The sequence below is a fragment of the Chrysemys picta genome, chromosome 13 (genome assembly GCF_011386835.1).
Source record: "Chrysemys picta bellii isolate R12L10 chromosome 13, ASM1138683v2, whole genome shotgun sequence".
In the NCBI taxonomy this organism is placed as follows: domain Eukaryota; kingdom Metazoa; phylum Chordata; order Testudines; family Emydidae; genus Chrysemys; species Chrysemys picta.
In genome coordinates, this window is record NC_088803.1 from 8,142,887 (window position 1) to 8,158,126 (window position 15,240).

At 47.6% G+C, this 15,240-nt stretch overlaps 2 protein-coding genes across 2 annotated transcripts in view; one reads left to right on the forward strand and one right to left on the reverse strand.

The window, feature by feature from the left end:
• Positions 1-15,240, reverse strand: part of LOC135975479 (uncharacterized) — a 500,168-nt gene that overhangs the window by 136,705 nt on the left and 348,223 nt on the right. The gene's annotated exons all lie outside the window — the stretch shown is intronic.
• On the forward strand, positions 9,020-10,030 carry LOC135975432 (olfactory receptor 4D2-like). The gene has a single exon (XM_065566481.1). The coding sequence runs from the start codon at positions 9,020-9,022 to the stop codon at positions 10,028-10,030; it is 1,011 nt and encodes a 336-aa protein (XP_065422553.1).

The following is a 15,240-nucleotide window of genomic DNA, read 5'->3' on the forward strand; positions in this document are numbered from 1 at the left end:
GATGGGATGCAGTATTGTTATAATGGAAGGCCCAAAATTTTGGAATCGACCAAATGCCATATTCAAGAGTGATCACATTACAGAGAGACAGACAGAAAAATGCTGATGAGTTTAGTGGAAGGTCATCATGAGCTCAGACAACCCCTGGGAAAACAGATTATCTGAAGTGTCCTTTCCCTTAGTTAATGGGTCAATCATTTTTAACATTCTACTGAAACTGTGGCTCCCCACACTAGATTATAAACTTTTTAGTTGTTTTTCCCCCAAACCCTGACATAAAATGTGTTTTTTGTTTGCAGTGTTGTTGCAGCTGCGTTGGTCCCAGGATATGAGAAACATGAGGTAGGTGAGCTTGAAAACGTGTCCCTACCACATTTTATTTCTCTATGAAAAACACCATTTTTATTATAGTTGAAAATCATGAAAAATATTCTCAGAAATGCTCTGGTTTTTTTCCAAAAGGAAAGCAAAAAATCTGGGAAAAAACACACTTTTTGTCTTTCCTCCACCATAAACAGTTTCTCTACCTTCACTTATTTTTAGTAGGAAAATAGACAGAAGACTACTACTACTAATAAAAACAACCACAAAAGACTGAAATATGAAAATCTGAACATTTTCACTAAATGTTCATGAAAATTTTCAAACATTGGAAAATCAGTTCTTTTTTATAAAATTAATTTTTATAAAGTTTTTAAAACATTTCAAAAATAAGTATAGCATGTGTTTTCATTCCTGAGAAACTCTATATTTGTAAGAATTGATAGTTCTGTTGTGCAGCTCTGCAAAGTAATTCAGTCAAAATGGCCTCCTCTTACTCAATTCAGAGATCTACTAAGCATGCGTGGTTAGTCATGTTTTCTGCAAAAAATATAAAAGAATAAATTGTAAATGCTGTTACTCCTCCCAGCCCTGCTCAGTGAACACAGATCTGGGAAAGTGGCTGGTGGCTGTTCCTGGCTGGAATATCTTCAGCACAATCGTGAAACGATTTTTCATCCAAGACTCTTGCAAAGTGACTGAAAGCAGCAGGGGTGCACAGTAGGGTGGGGTGCATAGGGGTCAGTGAGGGCAGGGTGTGAAAGAGAGGGGGCTGCACAGGGGTCACTTAAAGTTTGGTTTTGCCTGTAGAACGTTTGTTGCTGTTGATGATGACAGAGAAGTTGAGACAGCTTCACGCTCAGGTCCCAGGCTGAGTTCACAGAAGATGTAGGTAGGGAATTAAAGTTTGATTAGTAAACGGAGGCAAGTGTCCAAATGGCCTAGATAATGTCATTTTTACAGGCACGGTTCAGAAAGTTGTGCAACAGAGCCAGGAAGCTGTCCTAAGTGCGCACAGAGTGGGATGTCACTGGAGTCTGAAGACTCTTCAATAGCCATTCATTGGTTTTACTATTGGTGTGTCAGTGCTTTAGTGCCTATGAGCACCAGTCCTGGGCCAGGACCCCAGTATGCAAGGTGCTGTACAAACGCAGAACAAAAACACCACCTCTGTCCCACAGCGAACCTCACTGCTCACCTAGAACCCACTAGCACTGCCTCCTTTCCTCCTGCACTAACCCTTTGATAACATTTCTCTCCAGTGCCAGGAATAAAACTCACTGGGGTTCTCTCTGATTCACAGGCCATTCAAACACCCATTTCTTTCCCTGCACCCCCAACATCCCCCTTGTGTCCACCCAGCCAGGCAGGGAATTGCAGAGCAGGTTGGGTTTGGATGGCTAATATAAACACATAACTGCACTGAGCCACTCCTGCAATTTATTAATGATTCCCCTTGTGCAGACTCCTGGAGCACTGGGGAAGTTCTCAAAGACTGGAAGAAAGCTAATGATGTGCCAATTTCCTTAAAGGGTCACTGGGATGACCTGGGAAATTGTAGCCTATTAACCTGTGATAAATGAAGGGTGGGGATGGGGTGTAGCTCCCTTTTATGGACACCCAAACCAGCCAGTAGCTATAAAATCCCTCTTAGTGACTGTTCTCTAATTGCTCTACCCTATACAATACTTTTATCAAACATAAAATCATCACTAATAAAGTTTGCAAATGACAAACATTTTGGGGAGTGGTAAATAGTGAACAGGACAGGTCACCGATTCAGAGCAATCTGGATTGCTTCATAAACCAGGCACAAGCAAATATGCATTGTAGCACAGCAACATGTAAATGTATGCATCTAGGAGCAAAGAATGTAAGCTGTACTGAAAGGATGGGAGGGGGGGGGACCATCCCAGGAAGCAGTGACCTGACAAAGACTTGGGGGCCATGGTGGATAATGAGCTGAACATAAGAGCCTAGTGCGACACTGAGGCCAAACTAGCTAATGTGACCCTGGGATGCATAAACAGGGGAATCTCAAGCACTTATGCAACCACTGCTTGAATACAATGTCTAATTCTGGTGCCACAATTGGGGAAGGATGGTAAAAAAAACTGGAAAGGGTTCAGAGACGAGCCACTAGAATGAGTAAAGGGTTAGAAAATGTACCTTATAGTGATAAACCCCCAAAGCTCAATCTATTCAGTTTAAGCAAGAGAGAAGGATAAGGAGTGATTTGATTGCAGGCTAAGTATCTACACACTCCATATATTTATTAATGATTCCCCTTGTGTCAGAATCCCCAAAGCTGTGAAGTAGCATCTTCTTTATCGGGCCCGGGAAACCTCAGAGGGATTTCAGAGCATCTCTGATGTTAGTGGCAGCATTAGTGCATGGGTCAGATGTGATATAAAGGGAAGATTTCTGAGGCAATGTCCTCTTTGGAACTACATCCTCTTCCCCTGCCTGTTGGGAGAGCAATAATCAGTCTTCAAATGTGACTTTCCCTGGCCACCCCGATCATTAGGAGGCAGTCGGATCTGGGATCAACAACACGGCAGATTGTACAAGGTAGTGACTATTTTTATAAAAACTGAAATTTACTACAAGCGATGGGCTTTGTTACTGCAGGGGGGAAGAGGTGGTTGGGAGGCTTTTCAAATATAGGTGTGGGTTTTAGAGAAGTCTACGAGTTACGAGAACATCCTACAGAGCCTTGACAACCAAAATTATCTGAGACCTTTGTACGACAAGCTCTGTCTTCTCCTTAGGCAGCAGCTCTATGCTGCTCTGATCTGAAAAATGTTTTCCCTGGGGCTGGTTGGAGCTGGGAAGTTAAAAATGGAAAAAGCTGAGGGAAGTGCTCATATCTGCTTATGAAACCTAAGTGAGATTCCCAGCACCTACCTCCCTAATTCTACTTTGACAATCCTAGACTGAGAAGTGATGTGAGTTACGGAGGATCCCAGGTGTCCATGGTAGGGCAGAAATTGAACCCAACTCCCCAGAATCCACAGCCAGTGATGTATCCATAAAGCCATCCTCCCTCTCACCTCCCGACACAGGGCACTGTCCTTTCAGAATGTGACTTTTAGGACTGGTTGATATTTTTTGCCCAAAAAAAGAGAGAAAAAAATCTTGAAGAAAATGAGGTTTCCTCAAAACCTAAGTTTTGGGGAGGAAAATCAAGGTTTCCATTTTTTTATTAGAAAATTGGAACTGAACATGTCACTTATTTTTTATGTGCAAGCAAAGTGAAAGAAAGTGTTCCCTCACTGTGATGTTATCTAATTAAAATATAACCATATAGAGTATTGTTGCAACCACTGTTATATATTTGCAGCAAATATTGTACAAAGTTTGTTGAGTGAGGTGTCTGTGAAAAGGTTATGATTTGCTGGTTATGATTATGCTGTCTGTATGAATATACCATTTTTTGTATGTGAAGTTATAAGTATTGACTCTATACTTGGATTTCAAATGTTGGCTCCTGAGGTAACACCCACAAGGCAGCTAGCCAGCACATCTTGGAGGAACTGTTCAAATTAAGTGGTTCATCACGAAACACTTGGTTGACAATGGACCATAGGAGATGCCCATCTACACTAAGTGGACTGTCGTGTAAATGTGCTGTCTGGAGTGTAGATAATGGCTTCCTGCAATGACTGAGGGAAATTGGGCATGAACATGTGACTTGCCCATGTGACTCCAAACTCCATCTTGTTGCTATAATTTTCCACAGTAAGAACAATGGGGTGCCCTCCACATGGCAAAAGCTATCAAAGGTCCTGGAAACACCTCCATTTTGTCTTCAATCCTGCTTCTTACCTCTGGAGGGACCTTGCTACAAACTGAAGCTCTGAACAAAGGACTGAATAACCCATCCAAGCTGTGCATGTATTCCAGAGACTTGATTTAAAACAGCAATTTATTCCATCACTGCTGCAAGCCTGAACCAAGAACTTTGCCATTACTGTATGTAATTGATTCCTTTAACCAATTTTAACTCTCACCTTTCTTTCTTTCTTTCTTTCTTTCTTTCTTTCTTTCTTTGAATAAACCTTTAGATTTTAGATACCAAAGGATTGGCACCAGCATGATTTTGGGGTAAGATCTAAGTTATATATTGACCTGGGTGTGTGGCTGGTAGTTTGGGATCAGAAGAAGCAATTTTTTGATGAGATTATCAAATAATGTAAAGAACCACTCATCTCTGAATCCAGTGGTTGTGGTGGTGATATAAGAACTGGGATGCCTGAGGAAACTGCCTTTATGTTTTCTTGTTAGCCAATGTGCTGAACCAGGAGTTTACTTTTGTGGCTGGTTTGGTAAATCTTATAAACAAATAGCCACCAGTTCTGGGTTCTGTTTGCCTATTTCTCGGCAGTTCGTCCTGAATTTGGCATCCTCAGTTGTGACCCACTAAGGCCCGGTTACAGTGGCGTAGTCTGGCTAGGATCCACAGAACCCCACGCTAGTCAACATTTGCTTTTTGATATTGAGAGTTTTAAAGGTTAAAGATCAGTGGCCATGAGGCATCAGCAGAAGCAATGAAACTTCAAGCCCTGAGAGACACCCCGTGTCTTAAACAGGAACAAAGACTGGCAGAGCTTAGAATGCAAGAGAAGCGAGCCTTGGCCCAGCTGGAAAGAGAAGCTTATAGGAGGCGTATGGAACGGCTGGCTGCAGAGGAGAGGGTTTGCCAGATGCAGCAAGAAACTGCCAGACTTGAGCTCCAAGTCAAGAAAGCAATGGAAGAACAGCCCAAACTGTATCCTCTTGAAAGTCCAGTTTATAACAGTGTTGGCGGGTTGTATGACTCCGAACAGTTCCTGTGTTTAACCAGGTTTGCTCTGGCCAGGGACGGGGTGACTCTAACCTGGGAAAGGTGGCAAATAGCTGTTGGTCTGTGAATGAGGTTTCTGAATGTCTGTCTAGTGTCTCAGAAGAACTCACTGATCAGGAAAATGTTTATCTAGAGCAGATTAAAGTGGATGGTCAGGTTGAAGCCCTAATTGAGGAAGAAAAGGGGAGAATTGTTATGAGTGATGGATTGTTGGTTAGTAAAGCTTGGGAAAGTCAGCCTGACCCAGGTAACAGTGATGTGCTTAAAGTAGCTCAGCATAATAAGACACTATTTGTGGAAAACAGCAGTTTGTCTGTTAAGGGAGGGGAAGGCAAAGAGAGTTTAGATGAGCAGAGGCAGCCCTCTGAGCTGATGGCTTTGTCTAATCAGCAGTTTGGGAAGGCCAGGTTAGTAGAACATGAGTATCCCTATACCTTACCTGTTACCAGTGTGGAGAATTGTGACAGTGAAGGAAATGTTCCTGTTTCCATTTGGGGTAATGACTTGCCCATGAAGGGAGCTACCCCAATCTCCAAGCCATTGTCTGTGAATAGCCATGTGTGCTGGGACAAAGGAAAGGATATCCCAAGCTGTCTGTCTGGTAAAGGGGAATGTTTCTCCAGCTCTTTCTTGTCTGTAAAGCACACAGAAGAAGCCTGTCAGCCTATGATGGTTGAAAATTTATCAGTTGACCAAGAGTTGATTCTGGATACAACTAAAACCCAGGAAGGAAGTGGTCCTGAATTTGTGTCTGCTGGGGATGATGACACTGTAATTAGGTTGCATTCAATTAATGTCACAGATAGCTCCCAGAGACCAAGCGATTCTGGTGTATCTATTTTGCCTGTTGCTAGTGTGTTGCTGAGTAAAGATATGACAACTTGTCTGATCAGGCTGGTATCATAGCCAAGGCACAAGGAAATCATGAAGGTGAATTGACTATGTTACCCAATGACAGTGTGGAAACTTGTAACAAGGAAGAGAATACTTCTAATCTGTTAACTATGAAGTCTAGTCGTTTACTTGAAAGGGGGTTGTGTGAAAATCCTCCTGATGGGCCAGAGGCGATTCTGGATGTATGTGAAACTCAGAAGGAGTTTGATGATTTCTCTGTTGTGCCAAAAGGACATAAATAAATCTCAGAAAGAATCGGTTGCAGTGCAGGATATTGCAGAAGAAAAGGAATTTCTTGGTGAGGTCTTGAAAGTCTGGGAGAAGGAATTGTTTCCATTGACTCTTAATGGGCCATTGTTGAAAGTAAACAGTCTCTCTTCTGAGGAAAGGTATTGGTGCCTAATGGGCAAAGTCTTTCAAATGTGTATGAATCTGCTGGCCTTGCTTTAGAAAGACCCAACGTGAATAGCTTTGAAGAGTTCAGGCGAAATAAAATTTGTTAGGGAGTTTAAACAGCCTTATAAGCTTAACCAGCTTGTTGGGAAGACAATGTTATTGGTACACGAATGTCTCCATGCTGATTCTTTGAGTAAGCAGTCTGTGACTCAGGTACTGAGGAAAGATTGGGTTACTTGTTTTTCGGAGCAGAACAGCCTTATGACTGAACCCAGGAGGATGCGGGGGATGGCAGGTAAGCTCTCATCTCTAGACACTTTGGATATGACTTGTAGTCTCTTAGTGGATTTAACGTCTGATTCCATTTGGAAGCAGAGGTTGGTAATGGAAGGACAAAAGAACCTTGAGTCTAACATGCTAGTGAAAATGGATGGTATCTCTTTAAGACAGAGTCCAGCCTTGGAATTGGTAACAGTTAAGGATCTGAAAACTAGTAAACAAGCTAGTGTCTGTGTTGATGCAAATTACCTGACTGACTGGGGGGAGAAAGACTTGCCTGTAGCTGTTAGGAAAAAGGACAAACCCAGCCAGCCAATGGATTCTGTTAAGCAAAAGAGCTCAGATTTTGACCCTGTGGAACAGAGAGAAAGGGAAAAAGTTTATCATGCTAATGAAAGCCACAGGTTAACCCTAAAATGCCAAAATCCCAATGGTATTGAGCCAAAGGTGTGGCATGAAAAAATGATTGTCAATGTACACCTGCAATGAATTTGATGTTAATATTAATGCTAATGTTAACTCTTGTGACTAATGTGTTGCTAATACCAAGAACTGTAAAAATTTACAAGGTGCCTAATCTTTTGGAAAAAACCCTTGAACATGTTAAGAGTGATACATAAGAGCACACTTTATGTTAAAAGACGTCGTGATACTAATATTTCACAGTTAGTGCCTGTAACTAATCTGGAAATTGTACACGGAACAGAAGACATTGCAGACCTAATGTGCAGTATGAGAAGGGAAACTGAGGCACACTACCATATTGGTTTCATGGCTAAATGCCAAGATTCCAACACTATAAAGAATGTTAAGATCTACATTGACTAGTTCTTAACTGGATTCCAAACACTTGCCAGAGCTCTCTCTCTCTCTTTAACCTAAGAAAGCCAGCAACTTTGGGTCTCCGGGAGAGATTCTGACCAAGGTAAGGGTCAGTCACCATCTTTCTGGAAGGCTGTGGGTGAGAAAGATTATCTCAATCAAAGCCTTGAATCGAAACTTTCTAGATTTAGATTTTGACTTTTAGCTGTGTTTTCACTTTTGTTTGCTGGTAATCATTTCTAACTTGGTCTCTTATATTTGAATTCACTATAAATATTGTCTTTTTTGTTAATAAATTGGTTTTATTTGAAAACTAAAGCAATCCAATGCTGTGTTTCAACTGAACTGTTTGGTAACTCCAGTTTAACTAGCAAACCATTGAATATTGACTCTGTAGAGGAGCAATGAACCTTTACTAGTTGAACTGTCCAGCAGAGGGCAGGACAGTGCAAAACACAGGTTTTTGGGAAAATTTGGGACTGGGTGTGTGCTGGGAACAACCTGCAAGTACCAACCAAGGCTGGTGGAAGCCGCAGTGTGGCTGGTGTGTTGCTGACAGGCTGCCGGGGTCAGAGATACGGGACCAGTGCTGCATCTCTACACAGACACTCAGGGTGTAGCTCGCATGCTGCTAGGCTGGCTGTGAGTGTCCCAGGTTGGGAGCTACACCAGCAAAGCATTGTGAGGCACACAGGGTTATGGAGCAGGCGGTGCCTCAAACCCTCACTGGTCTGGATTGCACCCCAGAATGTGACAGACCCTCCCCCCACTCCCGATGAGAAACCTGTACTGCTAGAACCCTTGGACTCCCAGAAAATCCACATTCTCCCCAACCCTGAACCTCTAGGGCAGTGGTCTCCAAACTTTTTTGATCACGCACCCCTATCAGTAAAAAAATTTTGAGCACGCACCCCCTGCCGCGGCGGCTCTACCATTTTTGCTGATTCACACACACACAAAAAAATAGCCGCTCGGACTCCCACCCAAACTGATGACGCAAAATAAAGAAATTTTTTTTTTAAAAGCGCTCCTCCTGCTGCACACCCCCAAGGATCTCCTTGCACACACCCCGGGGTGCACGCACCCCACGCTGGAGACCACTGCTCTAGGGCACATGCGGAATCTGTGGCCTGCACGAGGTGTGCACCACCAGGACTTCAGGAAGACCAATGGAGACAGTTGTTATCTGGGGGCATTACGAGTGTGTAGGTTGCTACTGTTCATGCCCAAACACCCAAAACTGGGGATAACCACTGGTGGGGTGTAGGTGTTTTGCTGTAGCAGGGCACTCACCACTGGGGCTAAGGACACAGTCTGGAATTTGGTAAACAAAGAAAATTTCCAAGCATGTGTATCAGTTAACATGGAGTTAGTATCCCTTTCATATCCGTAATGTACTAAGATCAAATTATAACTATTAACATCAGCGTTTCCTCTTCAGGACTATTTAGAGGTTAACAAATGGAGAAGAAGAATCTCACCAACCCAGTGACAGAATTTGTCCTCTTGGGCCTCACCCAGAGTCCTGAGCTGCAGCAATTCCTTTATGTGGCTTTCTTCATAATCTACATGAACACCTGGCTGGGAAACTTCATCATCATCACCACTGTGATCAGTGACCACCGGCTCCACACCCCCATGTACTTCCTGCTGGCCAACTTGGCTTTCCTAGACCTCAGCGACTCATCAGTCAATACTCCAAAATTGCTATCAGGTCTCCTCTCACAGCATAAAACCATTTCGTTCTATGAGTGCATTCTCCAGATGTTTTTCTTCCACTTCATTGCTGGTGCTATGGGGTTATGCCTTGTGGGAATGGCAATTGATCGGTATGTGGCCATCTATAAACCACTGCGGTACTTGACTATCATGAACCAGCGTGTGTGCGTGGGGATAATGGTACTGGCATGGCTGGGTGGATTGGCCCACTCTGCTGTTCAGATTGGACTGCTCCTCCAGTTACCGTTCTGTGGGCCGAACGTCCTGGACAATTTTTACTGTGATGTCCCACAGGTCATCAAACTGGCCTGCACTGACACTCAGTTGGCTGAACTGCAGATGATCTTCAACAATGGAGCAGTGATTATAATAATATTCATCATTCTGCTTCTTTCTTACACCGCCATCTTCGTCAAGATCAGGACACACATCACGGATGGGAAGCAGAAAGCTCTGTCCACCTGTGGAGCCCAGATTATCGTGATATGTTTACAATTCATACCCAGCATCTTCATCTATGCTCGGCCCTTCAAGAACTTCACCCTGAATAAGGTGATCTCAGTCATTTACACTGCAATCACCCCAATGCTGAACCCGATGATCTACACGCTGAGAAATGCCGAGATGAAGAAGGCCATCAGGAGGCTGATGAGCAGAATGCTGTGCTCAGGGAAGGAGATAAATTATGTCTCTATCTTTCAATGTCCATTTGTGTTAAAAACTAGGGCTGGTGCAACCATTGAGGAAAAGTAGGCGGCCGCCTAGGACGCCTAGTGGTTGGGGGTGCCTAAAAGCCCGCTCAGGCAAGGAGGTGAAGGTGAGCTGGGGTGGGGGGGCACGGGGGCGTGGGGGGGGCCACCCTCAGTACCGGGGGGGGTGCACAGGAGAACCGCTCCCCGCCCCAGATCACCTCCACTCTGCCTCCTCTGCTGAGCACACAGCTCCCGCTCTAAGTCTCCTCCAATCGGCGCCGCAAGCCTGGGAGGGGAGGAGAATTAGAGCGGCGCCGGCATGCTCAGCAGAGGAGGCGGAGCCGAGGTGAGCTGGGGTGGGCTCCCCCGGGCGGGGTTAGCTGCTGCGGTGGGCGGGGGGGGGGGGAGTCTCCCAGGGCGGGGTTAGCTTCCATGGGGAGGGGGGCGGGGGGAGTCTCCTGGGGCGGGGTTAACTTTCTAATGAGAAATCCATGAAAATCAATATCCTCTTTACAAAAGTCTGTTGAATAAATTATGTATCATAATGAATGTACTGATTGTGATGAAGAAATTTCTATCAAATGTTTCAACAGAGAATAAGATAATTATTTTACTTTATGGCTAATTCTTTATCATATCTATCTATCTATATATACACCACTTATCTACATTTATCGTGTCAAGTCTCATCAGAATTTTTTAATAACATAAACAAAACCTACCTTCAAAAATAATTGATTTTAGTTGTGTCTAAATTACATTTTATCTATAACTTCACAGGTTAAACTGAAGTTATCTTTGTTTCCTTTTTCTTCTAATCCCGATATAGAATGGGAGTAGAATAGGAAATATGTTTGATGGATTTTCTTAAAATTATCCTTTTCATTCAAAATATACAAATTTTGATTTTTCCACATTTACTCCTTTCTTTTCTAAGAAAGAAAGAAAGTGAAATTTATATAAAGCGGGGGCGGGGGGGGAGCCTTTGAAATTATACTATAAGAAAAAAAACACAGTTCTTTACACAAATTTCAAAATAAAAAATATTTTTGTAAATTTTCAAAAAAAATGTCGGGATTCTTTCTCATCAGTTTCTATGTCTTTAAAGTTTAATTCCTGAAGAGACTGTTGTGCACTGAAAAATATTTAAGTAAAAATTAGCACTTCTTCCTGAACAAAGCTCTGGGAAATGAGTATCACACTTGGATTTTCTAATCCAAAAATGATTTAAAACTGTCTGAACTCCTTTTAGACCTCCTGACCAACTCTGCACTGAAAGAACAGCTAAATACTATTTCTGGCAGTAATATCTGAAAAAGAGCAGAGAGAGAAGGGGTCGGGGTGCAGAAAGGCCACTGAGGGCAGGGTGTGGAGAGGATGGGGCTGCACAGGGGTCACTGGGGGCAGGGTGTGAAGAGGAGGGGGCTACACAGACGTCACTGAGGGCAGGCTGTGGAGGGGAGGGGGCTGAAAAGGGGTCAATGAGTGAAGGGTGTGAAGGGGAGGGGGCTGGACAGGCGTCACTGAGGGCAGGTGGTGAAGGGGAGGGGGCTGCACAGGTGTCATTGAGGGCAGGTGGTGAAGGGGAGGGGACTGCACAGGTGTCATTGAGGGCAGGTGATGAAGGGGAGGGGGCTGCACAGGGGTGACTGGGGGCAGGGTGTGATGAGGAGGGGGCTGCACAGGGGTCACTGATGTCAGGGTGTGAAGGGGAGGGGGCTGAAAAGGGGTCACTAAGGTAGGACGTCAAGAGGAGGGAGATGCACAGGGGCTACTGGGGGCAGGGTGTGAAGGGGTGGGGGTTGCAGAGGGGACACTGAGGTCACTCTATGGTGGGGAGGGGGCCACACAGGTGTCACTGGGGGCAGGATGCAATGGGGAAGGGGTCTGCACAGGGGTCACTGAGATCAGGGTGTGGAGGGGAGGGGGCTGCACAGAGGTCATTGGGGATAGGATGCAATGGGGAAGGGGTCTGCACAGGGGTCACTGAGGGCAGGGTGTGGAGGGGAGGGGGCTGCACAGGTGTCACTGGGGGCAGGATGCAATGGGGAAGGGGGGTGCACAGGGGTCACTGGGGGCAGGGTGTGAAGGGGAGGGGGCTGCATAGGGATTACAGGGGGCAGGGTGTGGAGGGGAGGGGGCTGCACAGGGGTCACTGAGATCAGGGTGTGGAGGGGAGGGGGCTTCACAGGGGTCACTGAGGTCAGGGTGTGGAGGGGAGGGGGCTGCACAGGAGTCACTAAGATCAGGGTGTGGAGAGGAGGGGGCTGCACAGGGGTCACTGGGGGCAGGATGCAATGGGGAAGGGGGATGCACAGGGGTCACTCAGGGCAGGGTGTGAAGGGGAGGGGGATGAACAGGGGTCACTGAGGGCAGGGTGTGAAGGGGAGGGGGCTGCATAGGGATTACAGGGGCAGGGTGTGGGGGGGAGGGGGCTGCACAGGGATTACAGGCGGCAGGGTGTGGAGGGGAGGGGGCTGCATAGGGATTACAGGGGCAGGGTGTGGGGGGAAGGGCTGTCACGGAGTCACCAGGGCAATACTCTGGAACTGCTCCCTACGAAGCCAGGCAGGACTCTGGGGCGTCTCCTCTCTGTGATCAGACTGTCTCCGGGGCAAGAAGCTTCCACAGCTTCCACCTTCCTGGGTCTGACCTCGGAGCATTCAGCTTCCCCTGCCCCACCGTGCGCTTCCCGCAGCGAGTCTGCCTCGGCGGGGTCCTGGGGGGGCCAGAGGGCCCTGCCCCCCGACTCCGCGGTCAGACGCGACTCTCAGCCAGCCGGTAAAAAAGAAGGTTTATTAGTTGACAGGAACACAGCATAGAACAGAGTTTGCTATTACAGGAATCAGTGACTTTCAGCCAAGTCCATCTTGGGGGGAGGGGAGCCCATAGCCAGGGCTCTGGTCCTCCCCCTGCGCCCCAAGCCAGCGGAGACTGACTCGCTTCCAGTTGCCTGGTCCCTGCCCTGCCCGTTGCTCCTCCTCCGGCCTTTGTCTTGCTTCCCAGGCCAGGGTCACCTGGTTGCATCCCCCTCCTGGATTTCAGGTTATGAAGCTGCGGCCATCGCATCCATGCAGGCAGCTGGAGCAGCCTCAGCAAAAGTCACACCCAGCATTAATTTACTGATTTAGTTGGGGACTGGTCCTGCTTTGAGCAGGGGGTTGGACTAGATGATCTCCTGGGGTCCCTTCCAACCCTGGGATTCTATGATTCTATGATTCATGCAAAACAGTAAGACTCACAGACAACATAACAAGGGAAAATCCCCATTTCATCACTTCTCTCCCCCGAACTGAGCGGGGTCACTTTAGCCAGTGACCTGGGGAAGTTCAGGCCTCCTTCTCCGGGACAAGCATCAGCTATAACATTTGCATTCCCCTTAACATGGACCACCTCCATCTCATAATCCTGGATGGCAGACTCCACCTCAGGGCTTGATGTTGGTCCCTCTTATCTGATGCAGCCACGGCAGGGTGTGTGGTCCAGGTACAAGTGAAGCGCCACTTAAATAGATCCAGCTGCAGGCTTTTAAGAGAGACAGGCAGGCTGAAGGCTCATAGAGGTGTGGCTTCAGAAGGTGCAGGAGCCTACAGCTTAACCCTGAGAAAGAGTGGACCCCCAGGAAGGCCTGTCACACTGAAGGGTTCCTCCCAGGGACTGTGGGGAGCAGAGAGAGCACAGCCTGTGAGTCTGTGACCACTTGGGAGCAGCGTGGAGATGGCCTATAACCACCTCCTTAAGAAGGACATTGCAGAGCTGTGCAGAGAGAGGGCGGTGCATTGGAAAGCTCGCTAAGGCACAGCTGATTGCTCAGTTGGAAGAGGAGGATCGCTCTAAGGAGCTGGTTCCTGACCCAGCTGGGGGCACGAGAGAGGCTGGGAGGAGCCAGGCAGCCCCAGGGCCCACACTGGTTTCTGACCCACCTTGGGCCGCGAGAGAGGCTGGGAGCAGTCAGGCAACCCCAAGACCTGCATCATCTCCTGATCCAGCTGGGGGCATGAGAGAGGCCGGGAGCAACCTGGCATTCTGGAGACCCGTGTCCCCGACCAGCCAGGGGTCTCCACCGGATTCCCCGTCGGTGGATCTGAGACGGAGGGAATTGCAGCGCCGATTGAAGGAGTGAGAGGACCATGAGCGGTAGGGAAGGCATGAAGCAGAACAGCAGGAGAGACAGAGGTAGCATGAACTGGTTATGGCCGAGTTGAGAGGCAGAAGGACCCGCCGAGGGGTGAGTGGGGATGGACCCCAGGGTGCCAATTCAGCAGGGAACCTCGACACTAAATTGCTGCCCCAGGTTAAGGAGCGGGGAGCTATAGATGCCTGTCTCACGGCCTTTGGGAAGGCTGGCAATTGGAACCAGGCTGGCCCTGAGGAAAGGCTCCGGCATCTAGCCCCCTTCCTGGGTCCCAAGGCCATAGAGCTGTTAAACCAGATGGGTGGGGTGGCCGACTGGCTCTAACTCCCAGCCCCAGCATATATGCCTGCCTGGAGTCTTCTGGGCTGAGGACCCTCAGACCCCCAGTGGGAGTGGAAGGTGGTGGTCTTTGGGGAGACATTCCTGGGATGGCGAGATCCAGGGACAGAGAGAACTGTTGTCAGACCCCGTGTGGTGCAGCCTCATGAGATGCTAAGGGGCTGTGTGACCTGGGTGAAGGTCCCAGGGATGAAGCCCCTCGCCCTGCCTATGACACAGGAGGGGTTGGGCTGGCTGGTAGTTGGGGTTCTCCAGGATACCGGCTGTGAGGTCCTGTTGAGGAATGAACTGTGTCTCTTTGGGACAGGATACAGGCCCTGCTCCTGTAAGGGCCGAGGATTTGAATTTGAATCCAGGGAACCAATTGGCTGAGAGTGAAGCAGTCCGTGAAAATACAAATGATCTGGCTGGCTGGCAGGAGGAGCCGCTGGGCTCAGGATACCTGCCTGTCTGTAACCAGAGCCCTTGAGCTGAGTGGGACAGAGAGATGCCCCCCCGCCCCCACACACGAGGGAGGTGGCTTACGCTAGTTCTGGTGCTGTGAGCAAAGCCGCGGGGTCGCTGCCTGCCCTCACTGGGCTAGCAGGGGCAAAGCTGAGCCCAGGGGGGTCGGAGACCCCAGTTGAGTGTGGGGAACCACAGCCAGGGTGGGACAGCTGCCAAGCAGGGCTGCCTTGTCCAGAGGGGCAAATGGCCTGGGACAAGGGGAAAGCAGCCTTGGGACACCTGCCTGTCCTAGAGGAGCCTGTTCAGAAGGTGGCCTTGGGCTTGGTGAGGGACTGATGGGCGGGGAAGGC

Excerpts from the sequence above, each read along its gene's own strand:
- LOC135975432 (XM_065566481.1), top strand. The coding sequence starts at position 9,020 with ATGGAGAAGAAGAATCTCACCAACCCAGTGACAGAATTTGTCCTCTTG.